Here is a 24,681-nt window from a genome sequence, read left to right on the forward strand (position 1 = left end):
TCAGGTAAAGTAAACGGCTTCCCGGAACCGTTTGTGATTATCTCCTATAAAAAATATTTTGATTTTAGATTATGGAATCAATTTAAATGTATGTCATTTCCGAGTAATCAAAATCAAAATTACATAGATATGGCAAATTCATATAATAGATATGATTCTTTTTTTAATGCTCATTAAATCTTATTAAATTTTGCATTTCTTTCTTTAAACATAAATAGATATCTCACTTTTAGTTCACGAATAATGAAATCATTATTTATGTTTGTAATTTGGATTTATGAGTATTATTTTAACCAAAATTTTCGATCGAAATTTCAATAAATTTGACAATGTGTGTTTTGATGCAGAAAATCGAAGCCGATTAAAAAACCGTTTTCTAAAATTTTAGGTGAGGAATTCTATGGCATCCAGACATGTAACATTTCCAAAATCTGCCCAAAAACCGCCTTTACATATTGTCAAATATTGACTGCAATGTAGTCAAAAAAGCGGTTGTCAGATAAAACAAGTCATTTCATGTCAACAATGAACTTTTTCATAGCAAGAGTGAGTTAAGTTTAAATAAGTTAGAATTGAGTTCACTAAGTTATATGAATCATCAAATGAAAGAAACAGATTTCCCTAGTTACTGGAATCTCTTAACAACAAGTGACCAATGCGGATATAATAAACTTAAAGAAGAGATTGTTCCATTATCTTATCGTGCATCAAAAGATAAATTGAAACACCAGTTCCAAATAATCATTAACAAGATACAGCAGTATGTTTTCCAACATGATGGAAACGATTCCCTTCGTTCTTTGGTTTGTGGTATTGTTTGGATATCTGGTGGTATTGCAGTATGCAATAGACATCTCTCAAAGTTAATTGGGAAATGCAAATCATCCATAAACTGCGGACTTCAGTCCATCGGATACAAGAATTCATCTATCACACCAAAAGATGCATCTGATTTGGCAAAACTATTTCCGTTTTTGATGGGAAATTGTTCAGAAATGAGACAGTGGACAAGTAGAGTCAAAGAAGATGAAACATTGAATTGTGAAGCTTTGTTTATGACATACTTTGAACATGAAACACAGATTGCAACAGATACAGAAACAAAACAACAAGACTTGTTCTTCCAAACAGAGGAATTCGATCTTCAAAACGAAGATACATTTTCGAATTTCTCGATTGAAGGTCTTGATTTCTTAAGTGTATTTTAAATTATTTGTTCTATCCTAAAATGTTTTTAAATTTGTTGATTCCTTTGATAAAGTACTTTCAAATGTTGAGATACTTGAGCAATAAATTTTGTTAATGATTTGTGAACTTTACGTAAATGTTGTTGAACGTTAAATATGTGTACGTTATTTTTAATGTCTATCAATGAAGAATGGCTTTTTGAAGTAAATAAAAAAATAGCTCATCTTACAAAGCTTGTTTTTAAGCTTCATGCAAATGCAACAGATAGAATTGATGAAGTTAAGAACCTTAAAAAGTCACTCGAAGACGAATTATCAGATGTTAAAATTAAAAGTAAAAAAGAAATAGCTGAAGCAAAAGATTCCTTACGGCAAATTCAAGGAAATTTGGAAAGTACATTAAAAAATAAATATGAAACAGAATTTCGTTCAATCAAAGAAAATTATGAAAACAAAAAAGTATCTATTGAAGACAAATCTCACAAAATGGTGGAAGAAATTTCAACAGAACTTCTTAACATTCGTCAACAATTAGCAGATTTAAAAAGAAAATCAGAATTTTCATTAACAACATACAACCAATCAAAAGATCAATTCCAACAAATATGTGATAACATAAAATCCAAACTTCAAGAAAGACACAAAATTAGCATTGCTAATCATGTAACATCGGCAAATAAAAAATATAATAATCTTGTTCTTGAAACTGTCAAATTACAAGAGTCTCTTAAGGACCAATTTGAACGTGAAGAAACAGAGCTTAAAGAAAAACTTGCATCTGATCAAGAATCCATTAAATCAAAGTTATTTGATTCCATTCATAATCATGAAACAAATCTTCACAAACTTGAACAAGAGCGCGATGAAATTTCCGCCCTTAACGAGGACCTTAAACTTTACATCATCGATCAAGAGAACAATACAGAGTCGAAAATCAGATTTTATAAAGAACAAAAAGAAGCACTTTTTCGTAAACAAGAGAATGAATTTTCAGAACTACAAAAGCAATTTGATGAAATTAAATCACAAAACGATCTAGAAAAACATTCTATAGAAGAACAAATTGATTCTGAAGAAACAGATTTCCAACAAAAGATGCATCAAATCGAAGAAAAAATTGAAGAACAAAAAATCCAGCATACAAAAAAATTAAATGAACTTGAATCATCTGTTAAATTCTCATCAGAAGAAACTAACCAACGTAAAGCTAAAATGATTGAAGAACATAAAAAAGCAATTGATGACCTTAATAAGAAACATGAATCATTTGTTGAAGAAAGTAAAAAACGAGAAACTGACATGTTAAGTGAAATGGACGGTTTACGCAAAATACATGAAAATAATATACAAAAAGAAAAAGATAAAATATTTAATGTCCAAAAAACTCATGAAGAAGAAATAAATCAATTGAAACAAAGCCATTCTAATAAACTTGAACAACTTCAAAAAGAACATGAACATAAAATTAATCAAATGAAAGAAAATCTTAAAAGTAATAATGAATCATCAACACAAACCAAACAAATGTTCATACAACAAATTAATGAACTTAAAAATGAAATTGAACAACTTAAAGCTGATAATTTGTTAAATCTTGAACAAATAAAAAAACGAAATGAAAATGAAATTGAAGAAGTTCGAAACGAATATCAAACAAATTGTCAACAAATTGATGAAACGCATAACCGAAAACTTCAAGAAATAAATCAAAACAAAGAAGAAAAAGAAGAAGAATTAAAAACAAATCATCAAAAACAAATCGAAACATTAACTGAAAATTGGAACAATAAAATCAAAAATGAAACAGAAGCACTTCGAATTCAATTAACTAATGAACGAAACAATGAAATTAATCAAATCGAAAGTGAATGGAAAACGAAAATTAATGAAATCGAAATGAAAATTAACGAGAAATTAAAAATTAAAGAAAATGCTGAAAAATATTTAAATGACGAAAAGTTAAAATTGGAAAAAATAATTCGCGATTTACGAAGTGAAATTTCGAAGATAAAAACAAACTTCAAATATGAAAATGAAAAAATTAATAAAGAAAATGAAAATAAATTTAATGAACTGAAACAAAATAATGAAAAAATCGAAAAAAATTTAATCGATTTAAAGAATCAAAACTTCGAAGAATTCGAAAATAAAATTAAAGAACTTAATGAAAAACTTCTAAATGAACAAAATAAATATGGTGAAACGAAAAGAAAACTTGAAAATGAAATCGAAACAATTCGAAACAAAAACGAAAATGAAATTAATTTAATAAATTCTCAAATCGAAACAAATAATTCCGAAAGAACAAAACGAATTTCCGAATTAGAAAACAATTTATGTGAAATTAAAACAAGTCAACAAAATGAAATAAATGAAATTAAAGATAAACAACAAAATGAAATAAATGAAATATCACAAAAACATTTATTACATAAACAAAAGAACAACGAAAACTTAAAACAATTACAAAATGAACTTTCTGCATTACAAGAAAACAACAAAAACGAAATAAACGAAACGCAAAATCGATTTAATGAACAAGAAACAAAATATATAAAAACTATCGAAACAATTAAACATAATAACAATGAACAAATCGAAGAATTAACAAAAAAACAACAAAATGAAATCGATTCAATATCATTACAACTTAAAGAAACATATTCAGCAATTGAAACGCAGAAAACTTCGCAAGAAAACTTATTAAAACAAGAAGAAAATGAATATATAACGAAAATGGCTAAAGTTAAAACTGATTACGAAACAGAAATAAATAAATTTAATAAAGAAACAAAAGAAATCGAAAATAAAAAGAAATATAAAATAGCTGAACTAGAAACAGATATACATATATGGGAAGATAAGTTCATAAATCGAGACGCACGACCTGAAGACATCGAAACTATTCAGAAATACGAAAACTTAATTAAAGAACGTAACGAAGCAATCGAAAAAATACAAAAAGAACTGAAACATTACCAAATGGAACTACTAAATAGAGAAACAACATTTAATAAAGTGTTCAATAATAAGCCAAAAACGGGAATGCTAACGGCGTTGGAAAGAAAGGTGAAACACGACCAAATGTTGGCTGCGGTGGGGTCAACATCGAAGTTGCCGCCACTTCCGGAAAAGGATAAACACGTGCACACGCCAAAATAAATTTGTTTGTATTAAATTATATGTTATTAGGAACTCTTTTTAAAATTTTCATAAATGTTATTGAAAGTGTATTATGTTTTGAGAAAAAATTAATGAAATCTAATCTCTGAATGAATGAGATATCATTTTAGCATTATGCTTGCAGTACTTTTTTAGCGAAGCGAAAAGTGGCAAATGTATATTTCAGAATTCATTATCGTTATTTTTCCGATACCACTTTTTGATAAGTTTGTCACTTTTTGAATCGGCAACGATTGAAGCATGAATCCGATTATTTTTTATTCAATTCTATCGAACTTTACAAAAAAGAGGTTAAAAATTTTGGAAAACGATGCGTTGAGACAAAGATAGTCAATTTGTGGTTACAATTGTTCATGAAGAAATCAAATTATTAATTTTTGATTCATTGTGATAATATATATTCAAAATGAATGAGGACAAATACAAGAAGAATTAGTCGATATTCGGATTATTATTGTTTTAATAGTAGAATTTTTAAAAAACATTTGATCAAATGATTATTATTACAATTCTTTTCATATTAAAAAGCAAAATCATGGAACATAACAGTGTTTAGTAAATAAAAAGATCGTTTTCGAAAGGTGAATTATCAAAGACATGATTAAAATCAATTGTGTCTTGGAGGATATCAGGCTCAGCTAAGGGAACAATGCCTTGTAAGATATGAGGATCTTCAGCTGGTGAAGAGCATATTGATATCATTGAACTTGATTTGTTTTGAATTGGTGGAATAGGATTCAACATATGAGTTCCGACCGTCTTGCGAACATATGAGTTCCATCTATTTTTGATATTGTTTTGGGATCTATTTGGGAAGTAAGTTGAAATTAGCTTCCATTTGGTACCTAATTCGTTAACTTTCTGTCGGAGCAAATCGTCTTCAGCCTTAGTCCATGGCTCAAAAGATATACCTGGTTTAAGGTATGTGCAGTATCTTTCTGAAATTTGGCGTGGTGTTCTATCAGGAAGATATTTCGAAATTTCTTTCCATGCCTTATCTCCGAACAATGCAACGCATTTGATGATAATTGCATCTTCTTCAACTGAAAAACTCCTTCTAGAGAACTTATGAGGCTTGACTTGGTTGTTGCTAACTTTCGCTTCCATTTAAACAAATGTGGATTTTAGGCTGACAATTTGGCAGAGGAATTGATAACAAGAACATGTCATTAATTGCCATCACAAAATGTTTTCAATATATTTTTATATCAAATATTTGTATGAAATTCTGTGGGACTTGAATTGATTGTGTGCGCTTTTGAATTATTTTCTGTGTATTTCTGTAGTGTTTGAGAGCTCTGAAAACTGAGGTTCTTGGATATTTTGGCACTTTTACATGGAGGTTACAATTCAATTTGAATACTGTGATGTTCAAAACTTGTGAAAACCTTCGAACTACCAAAAAATAACCTAATGTTAATTCTCATCATATTTATTGAGTAAATAACCTTTGAAATAAACCAATACGAAGTGATTGTTGTGATCTTTAAATCTTCAGAATTACATGTCAGAATATTCCGGAATATGCAAAATAAATAATAATCATATGGACTACTTTCAGCTCCACACACCACTTGCAAGCTAAGCTTTAGAGCGCAGAAACAATGAAATTGTTAAATATTGATTTGAAGAAGAATGATTCATACAGAAAAAAATATCTTGTTAACACTCACATTGTAAAGCTTTAAGGATACAGCCACTAATAAAATGATTAAATACTTTTTTGTAAATTTATTTATATTGTCATAAATTGAATAATTAATTTTGTGTATCTTTACCATAAAGCAATTGAACTACTTCATCAAAACCTTTTTCTTTTGCATTATCAAGTGCTGTTTTCTATATTAAAAGTAATTTCCAAATTTAATTTTTAAACCCAAAATAATTCATAAAAATTCTAAATAAAACAAATAAATATTTTTAGCATTAATATCAATTCCTTTTTGGTTAAGAAGTAATTTGATTATTTCTATATGGCCAGAAGAAGATGCAATCATAAGTGCTGTATTAAATAAAATAAATAATTACCAAATATTATTTTAAAACATAAAATTATTATAATGAATTCTTTATGAAACAAATAAATATCTTTAGCATTAACATCAATTCCTTTTTGATCAAGAAGTAATTTGGCTATTTCTGTACCACCTCTATAAGATGCACTCATGAGTGCTGTATTAAATACTATAAATAATTACCAAATATTATTTTAAAACATAAAATTATTAAAATGAATTCTTAATAATACTAATAAATATTTTTCACATTAACATCAATTTTTTCGCGCTCAAGAAGTAATTTGACAATTTCTACGTTACATTTTTCTGACGCATTAATAAGCGCTGTTTCAAATTCTTTAAGTATATTCTAAATACTATTTAAAAACAAAAAATTATTTGAATAAATATTAAATAAAACAAATAAATATTTTTAGCATTAATATCAATTCCTTCTTGTTCAAGAAGTAATTTAACTATTTCTATATGACCTTTTTCTATTGCCATAATAAGTGCTGTTTGAAATATTTCAAATAATTTCCAAATATTATTTTGAAATTCTAAATTATTAAAATAAATATTAAATAAAACAAATAAATATTTTTAGCATTAAAATCAATTCCTTCTTGTTCAAGAAGTAATTTAACTATTTCTGTATGACCATTTTCAGATGCTCTAATAAGTGCTGTTTGAAATATTTTAAATAATTTCCAAATATTATTTTGAAATTCTAAATTATTAAAATAAATATCAAATAAAACAAATAAATATCTTTAGCATTAACATCAATTCCTTTTTGTTCAAGAAGTAATTGAACCATTTCTATATGATGTCTTACAGTTGCATACATAAGTGCTGTCCAAAATATTTTAAATAATTTTCAAATATTATTTTAAATTATTAAAACTATTAATTGAATTTTGAATAAAATAAATAAATATCTTGTGCATTAATATCTATTCTTTCTTGTTCAAGAAGTAGCTTAACTATTTCTGTATGATTATTATTTAAAGCATGCACAAGTGCTGTTCTAAATAATTTGAATAACTTCCAAATATTATGTTGAAAGAAAAAATCATTAAAATGAACATCAGGCAAAACGAATAAAGATATCTTTGGCATTAATATCAATTATTTCTTGTTTAAAAAGTAATTTAACGATTTCTGTAAAGCCATGTGAAGATGCTTTCATAAGTGCTGTATTAAATAATATAAATAATTTCCAAATATTATTTTGAAATATCAAATTATTAAAATAAAAATCAGAGAAAACAAATAAATACTTTTAGCGTTTACATCAATTTCTTTTTGTTCAAGAAGCAATTTAACTATTTCTATATGACCATTTTCTGATGCTTTCATTAGTGCCGTTTCAAATAATTTTAATGATTTCCAAATAAAATATTCAAACAATAAAACATTAAGATAAAAATCATATAAAATTACTAAATATCTTCTTCGTTAATATCAATTCCTTTTTGTTCAAGAAGCAATTTAACTATTTCATTATGACCTTCTTTAGATGCAATCATAAGTGCTGTATTAAATCATCCGATGAAATTCCTAATAATATTTTTAAATATCAAATTTATATAATGAATTTTTAATAATTTAAATAAATATCTTTAGTATTGATATCATTTCCTTCTTGGTCGAGAAGTAATCTGACTATTTCTATTTGATTATTTAAAGATGCTTTCATAAGTGCTGTTTTAAATAATATTAACAATTTAGAAACATCATTATGATATATGAAATTATTAAAATATATTTTATATACTATTAAATATCAAACCAATAAAATAAATTTTAATTAAAACAAACAAATATTTTTAACATCTACATCAATTCCTTCTTGTTCAAGAAGTAATTGAACAATTTCGATATAACCTCTTGAAGATGCTTTTATAAGTGATGTATTAAATAATTTGTATAATTGCCAAATATGTTTTTGAAATTCCATGTTATTAAAAATAAATTATATTTCTAACATTGATATCAATTCTTTTTTGTTCCATTATATATTTAAATAGTTCGATATTTCCTGATCCTGCTGAATATACTAAAATATCTTTTGGTTGTTGATTTTTTTGAAGAAAATGTTTAATAAGAAATAAATTTCCAATTTTTGCTGTTTTATTAATTATGTCAGCATCGACTTCCAAACCTTCTTCAAGTAAAAATGTAAAAATTTCATAATTATAATATTGAATACATATTTTCCCTAATTTAGAATAACCATTAATACTTTCTAATTTATTTTCATAAATATATTTGAAAATATCATTTCGATGAAACATAATTGCTGTTTCATATGCATCTTTAAATGTTGAATGATTTTGTTCACATAAATGTATAATTTCTTCATTTCCACCTGCAACTGCATATTTTCCAGTGTTATGTACATATGCGCCATTCATAAGTAAATATTTAAAACATTTAACTGATGAAAAAAATGCTGCATAATCAATTAATGTAACATTCCAGCCATTAACAAATGAACATCTCTCATAAATTGATGGTTCAATTGTTTGATTAAAATCAAAATTTTCTTGCGATGAAACTTCTTGAAGTTTTTCGATTTCATCATTTCGAATTATTTTTACCATTTCATCTGGATTATAACTTTCTTCAATATATTTTTTATGAAGTTCCCAATCATTCGTTTTAAGTTTTTCATAATTTTTATAATAATGGGCAGAAAATAAATGTTCTGGAGGTTCAAATTTTTTATTCTTGGGATTATTGTAAATGAAAAAATTTTTTGAATTGTTATCCCCACATATAAAATTCTGTTCAATCATTTTTGTAATGAGATAATATGCTTCATGCGATTTAATATTAGATAAGAATCTTTCAAAAACTTCAATTATTTTGTTATTAAATTTTTGCATTTCTTCTTTTGTTTGAACTAATTTTAAATATTTAAAATATAAATCAGGCTTTTTCTTTTGTGAGATAAAAGAACTATAAATTAAATTACTTATAATTAAATTAAATGTAAATTGAAAGTTTGAATCAAACAATTTGATTGTTTCCACAGATGATATTTCTAAGTTTTCATGTGTTAAGTTAAATATAATTTGTTCTATCGAAAGTAATTTCATGTAGACAGGTTGGTTCTTATAAACTCCTTTTTCTTTTTTTACATTATTTGTATCAGAGACAGACATATTATGACTTCTCCCCAAGATGCAGATCTGGTTCAAATTCGCAAACTTTTCAGAAGATATTGAATGATATAAATAAAAAGTGACGCATAAATTGACCGTTAGACTTTCCCAATGGAAGTCAATAGGTTTATATGTTTCGGAAAAATAGCACAAGGTCAATCAGCCCTTCACTGGGAAGAATTATTTATTGTAGTTCAAGGGTATTGGCTTGAATTTACAAAAAAAATAGGTCAACCTTGTAATTTTTTTATTCCATTAGATATAACAAATATTTCTGATGCATGCGATGAAACTGATTCACAATCATCGCTTGTTCTCGAGACATCAACACAATCAGGGTCATACAAAATTTTCATTCAAACAACAAATAGATTTGATATCATCCAACTCTATGAGTTTATCATTGCAGGTAAAGAACTTCTTGCTAAAGCAATTTCCGATAATCTTATTCAAAGCACAATTAAATTTCAATGTGTTACAACTTCACATCTATTTGGTCTAATCGGGAAAAATTCGGTTGAAATTGGCGAAAGTCTCAGCGGCATAGAAATTGCAAAAGAAGATTCAAAAGAAACAATTCCTTTTAATTGCATCAAGTCTTTATATGCAAGTTCCCACACTAATCTTTGCATTGACACATTGGAGAATGATACTTTAACGACGAAAGAATTCATATGTTCGAACAGTACAAATTTGAAAAATGCAATTGAATGCTTCTTATATAACTATCATAAAACCTATCATACTGAGCAGGTACCTCGGCCAAATGAGTAAATTAATTGTTTGTTTTGAAATTGCAAATCTTTTTTTTTTTTTTAAAAAAAACAAAAACTATTAGGCATAATCTTTAGGCATTGAATTTCATTTATTCTTTTTTATCATTTAAATAAGAAAAAAATATTTCCAGATAATGCTTTGACTTTTTTTTAAAGAAAAACAATTTCAGTAACGGTTTTGGACGGTTTGTCATTTTCGAAAGATGTTTTTAAATATTATGATCCAAGGCGCCAAAACGTGGAAACCATACTGGGTTGAAGTAAAAGACAATTTTATTAATATCTCAGCAGATAATGGCAAAGAACCTTTTGTATCATATCATATTGGCGTTTTAAAAGTTCGACCAACAAACAATTACGCTGACAGACCAGACGTACTCGAATTTTACGATGGGGATGGCTTTACATCAGTCTCTTTCTTCGTTTTTACTTATGATCCATTTGATATACTCGACTTTTTCAATCAGGTTTGCTTCGCTTATAAAAGCTGGCGTGAGAGTGTGGCAACAGACAGACAACCTATTAAAGGATATCAATGTTCTAATATCAAAGTTCCTGGTATTTTCACAGGAAACACCACATGGCAACTAGAAAGTGATAGGATAAACATATTAAAGAGCAACGCAATACAAAATACAATAAATCTTAAGGACATGAAGATAACTCCATTATGGAAAGGAGGAGCATTCAAACTGCAAATTACTTCGACTGGAAACGAAACAGAATACAAGCTCGATAATCAGCACATGAGAGAACTTTTGGACAAGATTTACAAAAATGCGTTTATTCTTAAATTACCAAATCAACAGCCAACCGCTACTCCAGAAGCCACACCAACAGAAGTAAAGCAAAATCCTCCTGCTACAGAGTGAGTTTTTACACTAAAAAAGTTTTTGACTGTTTAAATTTTTGTCAATTTACTAAATTTTTCAACGTAAATAGCAAAACATTTAAGAAAACAAACATCAAACAGCCTAAAAATAACATTAAATTTTATTAAAGGAATCAATGCTTTCTCAATAACAACATATTCAAGCAACAAAATAGCGATTTCTTTGAGCCAATGTAAGTATGTTTTTTTTCATGTGGATTTTTTTTCATTTAATTAAAAAAATTCTAAATTCAATAAAATCAGATTTCAATCAAAAACACTTCATAGCATTAGCCAATCGTTAGCATGATTTGAGGAGTATGATTAAAATATTTTACCAATGTTATAACAATGCATAACACCACATTTTGTCAAGTCATTTTTTTTTCAGAAAATATTGATCGTCCATAATTGAATTTTTGACTGAAATGGTCAACAAAAAAAAGATGTCTGAATCTTCCGACCCTCGCCTTCATTATGTAAAACCAGCAGTAGAATGTTTCCATGGCGGACAATCATTCTATCAATGCCCAAACTTCAAGGTTGATTTTTCGGTTTCAACCAATATCAGCGGACCACCAAAAACTGCCATAGAAGCAGCCAAAAAAGCAATAGTTGACCTTGAACATTACCCAGATCAGGATGCATGGGTACCACGATGCCATTTAGCTGATTATTTAGGAATTGATCCTATGCAAATATTAATGGGCAATGGGTCAAGTGAACTTATTGATGTACTCTTTCGTGTATTTCCACCTACTACCACATATAAAGAAGGTCCATGGGATTGTCAATATCATGAATATGCTCGTGCTGCCCAAAGTGCAGGACATATACAGGTATCAAGCTTTGACGAACCTTCCACAATAACAATTATTATCAATCCTAACACACCCACAGGTAATTATCTTGAACTCAACGAACTCCGCGATCTCATATCACAAAATCAAAATTCCACATTTATTATTGACGAATCTTTCCTTATCAACAAAGGCAAAGATTGGCAGAAGTCATCAGCCATCAATCTTATTGATGAATTTGGTGATAGGGTTGTTGTCATAATCTCGTGGACAAAACCATTTGCATGCCCACTTATTCGTCTTGGCTCTGTCATTTCGAGCAAAGCAATGATTGCTCGTATTGCCAAACTTCAAGCGCCATGGAGTGTTAATGGATTTGCTCAAGATTTCTTTGTTGCAGCTCTTCATGAAGAAGGTTACTTTGATGAAATGTGGCGCGAGACCCCGGCCATCAAAGCAGAGATGGTCAAAATCTTGAAAGAGATGAAACTTGAGCCAAACGAAAAGTCGCCGTTATGGGTTCCGTACGTTTACGTAAAAATGCCATCGAGTGAATGCGCAAAAGTGGCAGAAAAAGTGGCGTTTGACAATGGAATGCCGGTGCGTAACTGCGACTCATTCGGAAAGCCCGACCATTTGAGAATAGCTATCAGAAGAATTGAGTATTTCAAGGAACTGGTGGATGCTTGGAAGGCAGACAAGAAATTAATGGATCTGATCGAAGCTGGAAATCAGTGAATAAAACCACTTTCTTTCACAAATGAATTGTACTGAGAAAAGATGTTTAAGTTTCGAAAATTCTAAAAATTGATTTAATTTTTAATTCAAAGAATATAAAGTTCAATTTCATTTGTATTCAGAAACATATCTATTATTTAAAGGGAAATTCTTCTAGAAATTAATTTTTTTAGATATCTCAATGAAAATAAATCTTTTTTAATATAAACTTTGATTAAAAAAATAGAAAAAATTTCAGAAGAAACAAAATAAAATTTACTCTTCCTTCTTCTTAGTTTGTCCGAGAAGAACTTTGTGAATATGTGGAACAACACCTGCTGATGCAATTGTGATATTGGAAAGAAGTTGATTTAATTCTTCATCATTACGGATAGCAAGCATGATATGACGTGGTGAAATTCTTGTCTTCTTGTTATCACGAGCTGCATTTCCAGCAAGTTCCAAAACTTCGACTGTAAGATATTCAAGAACTGCTGCCATGAAGACTGGAGCTCCTGCACCAACACGATCTCCGTAACGACCTTCACGAAGGAAACGATGTAAACGACCGACTGGGAATTGAAGTCCTGCACGACTTGACCTTGTCTTTGGATGAGCACGTTCTCCATCAACTGCTGTCTTTGTAGCTGTTTTCTTAACACCTTTCTTGGCTGGCATATGAAATAAATGAACTCATTCTTTTGCCGCCATTATCCAGCATTTAGGCGCCATTTCAAAATCTTGTTTTGTTCAAATATCATGGGTCTAAAATGGCATCATTGAAAATCGAAAACTGTTTTAGCGCGGGCTTGCAACAAGCTCATTTCCAAGATGTCAACCAAGAAACCAGCCTCAAAGACACCAACAGAAAAGAAGCCAGCTGTTGAAGGAGAAGCTCCAGCTGAAACTGAAAAAGAAAAGAAGCAACGTCATAAGAAGAGGAACGAATCTTTCTCATCTTACATCTTCAAAGTTCTCAAGCAAGTTCATCCAGATATTGGTATTTCTAACAAAGCTATGTTAGTCATGAATAACTTTGTTACAGATATCTTCGAACGTATTGCACGTGAAGGTGCCCGCCTTGTAGATATGAATGATCGCAACACACTTGGATCCCGCGAAATTCAAACAGCAGTTCGTCTTGTTCTTCCAGGTGATCTTGCCAAGCATGCTGTTTCAGAAGGTGGTAAAGCTGTCGCAAAATTCAATGCTGAGTAAAATATTTTTCTCTCATTCCAATTGACTAATTTTTAAAAAATAATTTTTTTTTTATTCAACGAAATGAAGATGCCATGGATATGAAGGTGAAAGGTATGTATCAAACTTATAAGTTGGTTGAGCCTTAATTTCAATTGTTGGTTGTTTTTTTAAAGGAATGAAATTCAAATTATGTGAAATCCTAAATGTCATTTTCCTTGCATTAAAACTAATATTAGGTTCAACTTTTAATACATTTGTATAATAATATTTATATACAAGATCAAAGATTGGCTTTTGAGAATAATGATAATGAAGACATCTAAAATAATTATTAATTGATGTTGTACATATAGGAGTTGATAAAGTTTTTGCAAATGCTTGAAAACGCTGTCTACATAAACCAACAGCTTGATCTTTAATAAAAAACAGAACACCAGTTAGATAGAAAATTTCTTGTGCTTTATTAGGATTTGATTCAAGGAATGAAGCTGTTGTTGTCAAAATGTTAATCATAACATTTACTTTATGTTCATTTTCTATACTTGTCTTGCATTTTTGAGTTAGCTCCTCAGATATAGAATTGAGCATATGAAAAATGAAGTCAAAATGAAAAAAAATAATAATGAACTGAGAGTTTTATATCAAAAGTGATAACAAAAAGTTCCAATTTGCATATTATATATTGAAATTTCCAAAGATTTATCCAATGAAAAATCTGAGTGCAATTGAATATTTCTCGGCAATCGAATGAAGAAGTTGTTATCCATTCAAAAGAGTGGCAAGTAGAAAATTATTGAAAAATTATTGCACATCAATTTATAATGCTTTACTCTTTATTCATGAAAATTAAATTTATATATCGTTTAACTTTTTATACAAGGGATTTTTTTCCTTAACTATTAAAATAACAAAATAATATCAGAAAGATCCGCCGGGTTAAACATACTTGTGACTTAATGTTGTCAATGAAAATAATTACTTTTTATGTATTAATGAAATTTTTCATTATGAATTTTTTTTAAAAAAGAGTAAATTGAAAACAGTTTTAGATGCGTAATTCATCCCTATGAATTATATTCAAGAATTTTTGAGGTATCATGCAAAAACACAGTTCCCATCACAAATATTTATAATAAATAAAATATCAACAGTGTACTGCTTTTTATTTACTGTGTTGAATTTAAATCTCAAGAAGTACATCAGGTGTTGTGTGAAATATTATTTTTTTGCCTTTTCTTTCGTTCAAGCACAAAGCATAAAAAAAAACTTAAAAGATGTCTAAACGTTTCCAACGCAGAAATTCATTGAAATAATTGAATTGATTATTGTGGTTTAGTCAGAATATTTAAACGTTTCCATCATCACTTTTCGAAGAAATCATTTTTATTTATTGCTTAGCAAGGGAAGTGTTGTTGAACGAGGTCAATAACTTCTCTGATTCCACGTTCTTCTGCACGTGCTTTAACCTCGACTGCGTTTTGTGGTGATAGCAATTTGGAAAGAGCGTTCATAGCAAGAAAATCAAGTTCTTCTGGATCACGAAATTGATAATTCTTTCCTGCTCCAAATAGATCAACGAAACCAACAACATCGATTGGTTCTAATTTTCCTGTATAAAGATATCGTGCAAACATTTGGAGAGCTGTTTTGCTCATGTTTGGATCCCTAAATTGGAAGAGGGTTGGATTTCTTTCGAATTGTTGGCGGAAGAATCCAGATCGAGCAAATAACATAAAACGATGAACGTTAACACGATCCTCAGAATCGCGAGGGAGAAGTGAAAAATCACAAGAAGTTTCATCCTCTAAGAGACTTGTCATATCGCGGTGGAATGTTGATTCAAATGGAATTGAATCAACAATTTTACAAGCTTTAAAAGCTGGTAAGTTTGTCCTAGCTACAGGGGTATTTGCGTAAAGATGTTCCAAGATGGCTTGAATTGTGTTTGGTGGCAATTGTTGAAGCTTTGCCAATGCCTGAGCAGGATCACGAGCATAAAAAGCCCAACGGTGACGAATCAATGGTTCATAAACCTTAGCAGACCAACCACTTCTTGATCTGACCTCAATCATCTGAGATGCCCAAGGGTAAGACATTAAGAGAAAAACTGATTAGAAACGGTTTTAGTGGCGGTTTTTGTGAATACATGACCATGCAAATTTTTGGCTATTTTGGCCAAATCATAAAGTTTCGGAAGTAGAAACATACCTTCAATTGGCTCAGATGATTTCATCAGATTTAATTATTATTGATGTAAAAATGACATTTATTATATTTTATTATTTATTTACTTACACTCAGTTTCTGTAAAGTATATTTGTTCTCATTTGTACGTATTATGTATAATATAAATTAAATGTTAAAGTAAAGGCCTTTAGTGAGATTGTTTTATTGGATATCCATTTTGGACTAACTAAATAGTTTCTATTTATTGCTTTTTGCTAAACGAGCGGATTGCATCTAACACACCCTCGTAAGTGCTAATTACTGTTGCAATAATGCCAAATGCTGCCAATAGCACCATTGGTATATTCTTCCATGAAAACCATCTATTTGGTGACAATATAATAGTGAATATAGCAGGGAAGAAAAAGTTTGTCATACATCCACCAAGTGCACCACCGATAGCTAGAGCCGGTCTTACGTTTGGAATAAACAATGTAATTAGAAGTGGAGGTAAGTTTTCAGTTAGTAAACATACAGCACGCTTTCCCCAAGGCAATTTTTGAGCTTCGTCTTCCTTAAAGAAAACTCTTGAATACGTTGCCATGGCGGTTAGACCGATAGCCGGATAGGAGGCCGTTAAAACGACAAAATAACCGGCTTTGACGATAATCATCAAAACGTCTTTTTGAGGGAAAGAGTCCAAAATAACCTCCTTGGTTTCCTTACCAAACATAAGGTACCCAATCACGCCGGGAACCATAACAAAAAGATAGCAGATAAAGAACGTGGCACCAATGCTAAAGTAACGCTTCTTGAGATTCGGATCTGATTGCATAAGAATTGGGAGAAGAATTACTGACATGGCAAAGCTAAGTGAGTAGATAGCAAGGGCATTGAAAAGACCCATGGAAAAGAGACCGTTCTCACAGGTTGGACATATGCCATTTTTAGGGAAAAATTGACAGGCTTTAATTATGATAGAGACAAAGAAGAAAATAAGACAGAAGAAAGCAGACGTTGAAATCATGGAAAGCATTGTAAGACGACGTGGAAATGTCATTGCTATTGGAACACATATACAAAATGTAAGTACAAGAACTGGTCGACCCCAACCATCAGGAATTTTGATTCCGCCAAGTGCAAAGAAATCGGTGATGACATTACATCCAATGATTAAGTAGGCAACCATTGTTGAGTAACAGAATAAAACGACACATACTGATAAAACACCACTGCCAATTTTTCCTGTTGTCTTGTGTGCTAGGTCAGCAAATGATTCTGCGCCTGTTTCTATTTGAAGTCGTGCAACAATGCATGCTGAAAAATATGAGAGAACTGCAACTAGAGTAAGTAAAATGAATGATGGATAAAAACCTGAAAACGTGAATGAGTTAGAAACAGATAAAATGCCTGCACCCATCAAAGAATTAATCAAATTCATGATAATTGAAAATTGAGACACATACTTTTTTTCCCCACTAGCCTTTGGGTCTATTAACGAATCCTCACCATCAAGATGAGAAATAGATGCTGAATGGCCAGTTTCTACTTCCATAATGGGTGTTGTTTTTTAACCGCATGATTGAATATTCTGAATTTCTAACAGGTGATCAAATCACATTGATTTGGGGATCAGCTTGTACGATGAAATAACAATCAAACGTTAAACGAATTCAGGACAGGCTTTAACGTCATAGGGTGCCCGGGAACGGTTTTCACGTTACAACGCATGTATGGAGGATATCTAAGAAGAAAAGAACAATCAAAAAATGCTTGGTATAAAGCACATGGACAAACACCTCCAAGGCTATGTAAAACGCCTGAAGAAAAAAGAAGAAAAATGAAAATTGATACTCAAGCATTTACAAAAACAAAAGTTCTACATGTTTTTGACCCACCACCACCACAAATGAAAGACAATCTTTCATATTGGGAAGTTGATGGTGCAGGGATTGAACCTGTTGAATTTAGGAACTCTTTGATTTCAATGAGAAATTTGGAAGTTATGTCACAGAAACCAATAAAGCCACCAAACGTTGGTAAAGTAAGTGAATGCTCGTCCCCATATCAAAACGATTTGATGTCATTTGAAGCCTTTGAAACTTCAAGAAAAGAGTTAAAACATCGTGCACAACATATTGTTGAAGAAATGACTCGTGTTAATAATGAATGGAATCGAGGGCCTGTTGAAAATTGGTTTTGCCTTAAAGATAAGAAATTCACAGCTGAACATTGTAGATTTAATGAGTTACGGAAAAGGGAAATTGCAAAAGAAAGAAAAAGAAGAAGAAGAAGAACAACAACTGGAAGCTTTAATTTTCGAATTGGTTTTCAACAAACTGTTTAAAATAATGTTTGCACACACATTTGTTTTGTTGTCATAAGTTTAAATGATTTACGAAACCGCGTAATTAACGTTCTTTTAATGGATAGCAACAGTCTCCTTGAAATCATCAAATCTGGGGATGTTTCTCTTTTAATCCAAGCAGCTACTCCAGATACATTAAAACTACAAAGGGTATGCTTTTCTTTTAACTCCAGGTTCCAGGTTTATATTATGTAAAGAACAAAACATTTTCAGATCCACCACTTCTACACTTTACTATGTTAATGCAGAAAGTAGACATGTTTCATTACTTTCTAGTTTCTGAATTTGACATTGATGTTCTATGCAATTCCTGGACCCCACTTCATCTTGCCTCATATCTTGGTCTCACAAATTTTGTTGATATTCTAATATTTTTTGGGGCGACCATTGACATAGAGGATAGAGTTTATTATCTCCTCATTATGGAATTTTTTTTCTTAATTTCTTACACCACTTATGATTGCAATTCAGGAACATAACACAGAAATTGTTAAAGCACTTCTTATAGCAGGCGCTAAAGTCGACGAAAATCCTGCCGCACTCCATATGGCCGTTCGTGAAGGTGTTCCTGAGATAGTTAAACAACTTCTTCTCTTTGGCGCAAATCCGAACGCAAAGAACCGACTTGGGAAAAGCGCGTTTGACATTATCCGCAAGCCTGATCCGGACGAAATTGAGCAGATGCTGCACACGGTGAAAGCGGAGCAGCAATGCGATCCAAGCAAGCCGCGTATTGCAATTGTTGATCAGAACATTACTTCGTTGGCTGAATTGCTGGATACGCTCCATGTCGTTGGAAATGCGTGTGAAGAAAAGCCAAAGTTTATAGTCACAAAGATGTAAAGAGTTTTGTATAAAAAATTTAATCTAGAAGACTTTTATTCGAAAATAATTATAGAATGATTTGTGTAAGAGTATACTAAAGCAACGATCAAGTTTCACTTTTTGAATAGATCTATCCACTAAAGGGAATCGGGAAACGCATCTGATTAAATCCATTGTTGTTTGATCCTTTTTCATTAAGTAATTGTTTTATTTCTTTGAAACATAATTGTTGAGCAATTTCAATATGAAGTGCTGTTTCGAATTATTAAAACATATTCTAAATTATTAAAATAAATTACAAATTATTCAAATGAATATTTTCTGTATTAACATCAATTCCTTCTTTATCTAAAAGTAATTTTACTATTTCTATATTATTATTTCTAACTGCTATATGAAGTGCTGTTTCGAATTATTAAAACATATTCTAAATTATTAAAACATATTCCAAATTATTCAAATGAATATTTTTTGCATTAACATCAATTCCTTCTTTATCTAAAAGTAATTTTACTATTTCTATATTATTATTTCTAACTGCTATATGAAGTGCTGTTTCAAATTATTAAAACATATTTCAAATTATTAAAACATATATAAAATTATTCAAATGAATATATTTTGCATTAACATCAATTCCTTCTTTATCTAAAAGTAATTTTATGATTTTGATATTATTGTTTCTAACTGCAATATGAAGTGCTGTTTCAAATTATTAAAACATATCCAAAATTATTAAAACATATTCCAAATTATTAAAACATATTTCAAATTATTAAAACATATAAAAAATTATTAAAACATATTCTAAATTATTCAAATGAATATTTTTTGCATTAATATCAATTCCTTTATCTAAAAGTAATTTTACTATTTCTATATTATTATTTCTAACTGCAATATGAAGTGCTGTTTCAAATTATTAAAACATATTTCAAATTATTAAAACATATTACAAATCATTAAAACATACTACAAATTATTAAAGCGTATTTTAAATTATTAAAGCGTATTTTAAATTATTAAAACATATTCCAAATTATTAAAGCGTATTTTAAATTATTAAAGCGTATTTTAAATTATTAAAACATATTTCAAATTATTAAAACATATTATAAATTATTAAAATGAATAGTTTTTGCATTAACATCAATTCCTTCTTTACTAAAAAGTAGTTTTACTATTTCTATATTATTATTTTTAACTGCTATATGAAGTGCTGTTTCAAATTATTAAAACATATATAAAATTATTAAAACATATTCTAAATTATTAAAACATATTACAAATTATTCAAATGAATATTTTTTGCATTAACATCAATTCCTTTATCTAAAAGTAATTTTACTATTTCTATATTATTATTTCTAACTGCTATATGAAGTGCTGTTTCAAATTATTAAAACATATATAAAATTATTAAAACATATTAAAAATTATTCAAATGAATAGTTTTTGCATTAACATCAATTCCTTCTTTATCTAAAAGTAATTTTACTATTTCTATATTATTATTTCTAACTGCTATATGAAGTGCTGTTTCAAATTATTAAAACATATTTCAAATTATTAAAACATATTAAAAATTATTAAAACATATTCTAAATTATTCAAATGAATATTTTTTGCATTAACATCAATTCCTTCTTTATCTAAAAGTAATTTTACTATTTCTATATTTTTTGATTCAACTGAATATGGTAAAATTTCATTTGGAATTTGTTGACTTTCTATTATGAATGTATTTCCTTTTGATACTATTTCTTCTATAATTTCATTATTCATTTTCATTCCTTCTTTTTCTAAAAACATTAAGATTTCATAATTATTAAATTCCATACATTTTTTTCCAAGATATATTAAATTTTCTTCACTTAAATTACAATTATCTTGACTTTCGATATTGGAATTCGATTTTTTAAAAGAAAATAATGAAGATGAAATTTTTCCAATTTTATTTTCATAAAGATAATGAAAAATTTCATTTTGATGAAATTCTATCGCTGTTTCATATGCTTCCGTAAACGATGTATTATTTTGCTCGCACAAATGAATAATTTCTAAGTTTCCACCTGCAATTGCATATTTAGATGTATTTATAATATCCGAATTATTTAATAACAAATATTTAAAACATTTAATCGAACCAAAAAATGCGCAATAATCAATTAATGAAACATTTTCAGTATTAACAAATGAGCATCTTTCATAAGGTGATGGTTCAATTCTTTGATTAAAATTAAAACCATTTTGTGATGATATTTCTTGAAGCTTTTCTAAATCATCATTTCGAAGTACTTTCGCAATTTCTAATTGATTAACTCCTTCTTTCACATATTGTATATGAAGCTTCCAATCATCTTTTGATAATTCATGAAGTACTGCCCATTTGTTCATTAATTCATTTATTTTTTCTTTTGTTTTAAATTGAGAAAAATATAATGTGCTCATGCTGTTTACCAAAGATGGTTCAGATATTTCTTCATCGATCATCTTCTCAAGAAGGAAATATGATTCTTGCTTGTCTATTCCTAGTAAATATTTACAAAATATTTGCACGATATTAGATTCAGTTTTACTTTCGTTTTTTTCTTTTTCTTCTTCTTTTGCTTTTAGTGCAAATAAGTATTTAATATATATTTTTTCATTATTATGTTGAGAAACAAAAGCTGAGTATATAAGTCTAGAAACAAGATAGTTAAATGTATAAGGTAGTCTCTTAACAAACAAATTAATTGTTGCTTGAACCGATGTATCGAAATTTTTTTCGTTGAGATTAAATACTATGGATTCTAAGGACTTCGAGAGTTCCATTAATAAAAAAGTGCCAGGTGGTTCAGAAAATTGAAATAAAAGTACATTTCATTAAATACTCGACCGTTAAATAGCAAACCAAAATTTGAGCGCTTATGTGTATTGTTATGTTTTTCAATTGTTGTTTTTAGAACACATCATCTCCAACAAAATATGGATTTTGTATCTTATTTTGTTGTGGGTCAAGATTCGGAACAACAAACATTCACTCCGTCGACCGTTATACGATATGAATATCAAATACTTTACAGATTCGAGCGATAGAAGATTTTTTTAAACGTCCGCCAAATATATATTTTGAATGAGGATTAATCGGCAAAAGTGGAGAACCTTATTAGCTAATCAAAAAATGTTCCAAGAAGATGAAATTCTAATATGTAAACAAGAGCATCCATCAAATATTGAATTGATGGACATGCTTGCAGAAAACAGATCACAAAATGCTCAGAGCTGGAGGGATCAAAATATAGGTCTTCTTGAAAAATCAATACAAGAAATAAAAGAAAGCATTGAAAAAGAATACCAAAGGAGATATGATCTCAAGAAAAAAGAAATTCAAGATCGTGTTTTTCATCAATTTGGTGATTTATTGAAACAATTTGGAAAAGAAATTGAAGAATACATCAAATTAATTCCACCCGAAAGGCAACAGCTGCATGCTTCCCTTTCAGCAGAAATTCAAAAACCTGCCAAAAATCAACAACAAATCAATATTTCTAAAACCACAACACCATCTTCAGTATTTCAAGAAGACTTCTCTAAAATCATTTCACAAATGCAAGCAGATGGCGTAAATACAAATAGTATGACAATAATTGCAGATAGAGCAATGTTTTATCATGATCAAGTTTTCTTCCAAGGAAATAGCGTAAGCGTTGAAACAAGAATGAGAAATAAATTAAGTGGAACAATAGACTCAATAACAAAAGGAGAAATCGAAATCTCATTTAAGGATAATTCCGTTCTATCAATTTCAGATATTGACTTAAAGGAGGGAAGAGTTGTATTGTATCCGGCATGAATTATTTTGTGAATACTAAATGAATTGATTCGTAAAAATAAAGTAATATTATTCAATTTTATTATTATTAATCTAATTTCTCGACTCATTAGCGAACCTCTTTATTTATGTTCGCGTCACTTACGACTTGTACACTTTTGATCGGTAAGTGTGCTTAAAAAAACTCAAATATCTTGGAAAAAATCGGAGTTCAATATCGGTTGATTGTATTATTAATAATGTGAAAAAATCTTAATACAATATAGAAATATAAATAATCGATTTTTCCAAAAAATCGTAATATTTATAGAATACATAATATTTAATATTAACTTACATTATATATTATTGTGTTTTTATTTATTTGGAATTTTATGGAACAGATGCTGAGATAATTATTTTTTTTGTTTATAGTGTCAGTTTTACACTTCACTTATACTTTGTTTGATGGGGGTTGTTTTAGGGTGCCCTTATTTTTTCTGTATATTACAACGACACTTTTAAAAATGACTGAAATTAAACTTTGTTATAAAGGCAAAACTAAAATAATATCTATAGATGAAAATCAAATTTCTGACAAAATTATAAAGGAAGCTGTAGATTTCTCTAAGATTAATCCCAATAGAATTCGTTTGTATTACATGTATAAAAATGATGAAATAGTTTTGCAAAATAAGCAAATTATGAAAGAAATCCCTTCCAAAGAATTTTCTATCAAAGACTCAGGGCCACAGTTCAGCTTTATGATGAATGATTTATGCGAATACATTCCTCCTATTTTTATATGGCTCTTTTTTTTAAACTTTATAAATCCACCTCAATCATCATATCTATCATGCTCTACTTTTGTGTGGATATTTCATTATACCAAGCGTTCATTAGAAGCAGTATTTGTACATACTTATTCCCACACTACGATACCTATTTTCTCTATCAAAGATAACTCATGCGTTAAGAATTGCTTATACTATTGGATTTTCTCACTTCTTATTACATATTCAGTCATTTCCTATTCATCGAATCAACATCTCACAAAACTAAAAATTACCTATTTAATTCTTTTCTGTATATCCGAGGCGCTCAATTTTTATTCCCATTTGCGTCTCCGACTCCTTCGTCCAAAAGGATCTCTTGCGCATTACTTGCCAAAAGGATTCCTTTTCGACAGTATAACATGTCCGAACTATACATTTGAAATTCTTTCATGGATTTCATACGGGTTATTCACAGAGTGTAAATTTGTATTTTTGTTTGCGATTTGCGGAGGAGTACAAATGTTTCTTTGGGCAGGAGAAAAAAGAACAAGATTAGCAGCAAAGTATCCTGAGGCCGCAAATCGAGGTAGAATCACTCCATTTAAAGTTATGTAATAAAATGATGAAATAATTATCGATTTTTTAAATAGAATTACACAAAAAGAAATGCACGTTTTTCCCGATGCGTTTATTTTATAAGTTATTATTTTCTGGATAATTTTTGTATAAAACACTTTTAATGTAATTTAAACTAACACCTAATCAAGAAGAGAGGATGATATTAGACATAATTTTTTAATGACCCGTAAATTAGTTATATTGATATCATTTTTATAATTTAATCTCTTT

General features: G+C 29.1%; 12 protein-coding genes across 12 annotated transcripts; 8 read left to right on the forward strand and 4 right to left on the reverse strand.

Annotated features, from left to right (window-relative positions):
• Positions 1-590: 590 nt before the first annotated feature.
• Positions 591-1,208, forward strand: GO595_000181 (potassium/sodium hyperpolarization-activated cyclic nucleotide-gated channel 1; the record flags this gene model as incomplete). The annotated part of the gene is made up of 1 exon (XM_067914647.1): positions 591-1,208. One exon carries the CDS (start codon positions 591-593, stop codon positions 1,206-1,208), a length of 618 nt encoding a protein of 205 aa, XP_067779636.1.
• A 3,714-nt stretch (positions 1,209-4,922) lies between these two features.
• Positions 4,923-5,477, reverse strand: GO595_000182 (Myb-like DNA-binding domain containing protein; the record flags this gene model as incomplete). Its single annotated transcript, XM_067914658.1, has 1 exon — positions 4,923-5,477. One exon carries the CDS (start codon positions 5,475-5,477, stop codon positions 4,923-4,925), a length of 555 nt encoding a protein of 184 aa, XP_067779637.1.
• A 4,174-nt stretch (positions 5,478-9,651) lies between these two features.
• Positions 9,652-10,314, forward strand: GO595_000183 (uncharacterized protein; the record flags this gene model as incomplete). Its single annotated transcript, XM_067914669.1, has 1 exon — positions 9,652-10,314. The coding sequence occupies one exon, from the start codon at positions 9,652-9,654 to the stop codon at positions 10,312-10,314; it is 663 nt and encodes a 220-aa protein (XP_067779638.1).
• Positions 10,315-10,519: 205 nt separating this feature from the next.
• GO595_000184 (uncharacterized protein) lies at positions 10,520-11,188 on the forward strand (the record flags this gene model as incomplete). Its single annotated transcript, XM_067914680.1, has 1 exon — positions 10,520-11,188. One exon carries the CDS (start codon positions 10,520-10,522, stop codon positions 11,186-11,188), a length of 669 nt encoding a protein of 222 aa, XP_067779639.1.
• Positions 11,189-11,633: 445 nt separating this feature from the next.
• Positions 11,634-12,725, forward strand: GO595_000185 (histidinol-phosphate aminotransferase; the record flags this gene model as incomplete). Its single annotated transcript, XM_067914691.1, has 1 exon — positions 11,634-12,725. One exon carries the CDS (start codon positions 11,634-11,636, stop codon positions 12,723-12,725), a length of 1,092 nt encoding a protein of 363 aa, XP_067779640.1.
• Positions 12,726-12,980: 255 nt separating this feature from the next.
• On the reverse strand, positions 12,981-13,382 carry GO595_000186 (Histone H2A; the record flags this gene model as incomplete). The annotated part of the gene is made up of 1 exon (XM_067914702.1): positions 12,981-13,382. One exon carries the CDS (start codon positions 13,380-13,382, stop codon positions 12,981-12,983), a length of 402 nt encoding a protein of 133 aa, XP_067779641.1.
• A 153-nt stretch (positions 13,383-13,535) lies between these two features.
• Positions 13,536-13,922, forward strand: GO595_000187 (Histone H2B; the record flags this gene model as incomplete). The annotated part of the gene is made up of 1 exon (XM_067914712.1): positions 13,536-13,922. The coding sequence occupies one exon, from the start codon at positions 13,536-13,538 to the stop codon at positions 13,920-13,922; it is 387 nt and encodes a 128-aa protein (XP_067779642.1).
• A 1,376-nt stretch (positions 13,923-15,298) lies between these two features.
• On the reverse strand, positions 15,299-15,976 carry GO595_000188 (BTB/POZ domain containing protein; the record flags this gene model as incomplete). Its single annotated transcript, XM_067914723.1, has 1 exon — positions 15,299-15,976. One exon carries the CDS (start codon positions 15,974-15,976, stop codon positions 15,299-15,301), a length of 678 nt encoding a protein of 225 aa, XP_067779643.1.
• A 356-nt stretch (positions 15,977-16,332) lies between these two features.
• On the reverse strand, positions 16,333-17,511 carry GO595_000189 (Transmembrane amino acid transporter protein; the record flags this gene model as incomplete). The annotated part of the gene is made up of 1 exon (XM_067914734.1): positions 16,333-17,511. The coding sequence occupies one exon, from the start codon at positions 17,509-17,511 to the stop codon at positions 16,333-16,335; it is 1,179 nt and encodes a 392-aa protein (XP_067779644.1).
• Positions 17,512-17,799: 288 nt separating this feature from the next.
• GO595_000190 (uncharacterized protein) lies at positions 17,800-18,417 on the forward strand (the record flags this gene model as incomplete). Its single annotated transcript, XM_067914746.1, has 1 exon — positions 17,800-18,417. The coding sequence occupies one exon, from the start codon at positions 17,800-17,802 to the stop codon at positions 18,415-18,417; it is 618 nt and encodes a 205-aa protein (XP_067779645.1).
• A 477-nt stretch (positions 18,418-18,894) lies between these two features.
• Positions 18,895-19,281, forward strand: GO595_000191 (protein phosphatase 1 regulatory subunit 27; the record flags this gene model as incomplete). Its single annotated transcript, XM_067914757.1, has 1 exon — positions 18,895-19,281. One exon carries the CDS (start codon positions 18,895-18,897, stop codon positions 19,279-19,281), a length of 387 nt encoding a protein of 128 aa, XP_067779646.1.
• A 3,145-nt stretch (positions 19,282-22,426) lies between these two features.
• GO595_000192 (uncharacterized protein) lies at positions 22,427-23,098 on the forward strand (the record flags this gene model as incomplete). The annotated part of the gene is made up of 1 exon (XM_067914768.1): positions 22,427-23,098. One exon carries the CDS (start codon positions 22,427-22,429, stop codon positions 23,096-23,098), a length of 672 nt encoding a protein of 223 aa, XP_067779647.1.
• Positions 23,099-24,681: the final 1,583 nt, after the last annotated feature.

This window comes from Histomonas meleagridis (assembly GCF_020186115.1).
Source record: "Histomonas meleagridis strain 2922-C6/04-10x chromosome Unknown contig_1, whole genome shotgun sequence".
NCBI lineage: Eukaryota > Parabasalia > Tritrichomonadida > Dientamoebidae > Histomonas > Histomonas meleagridis.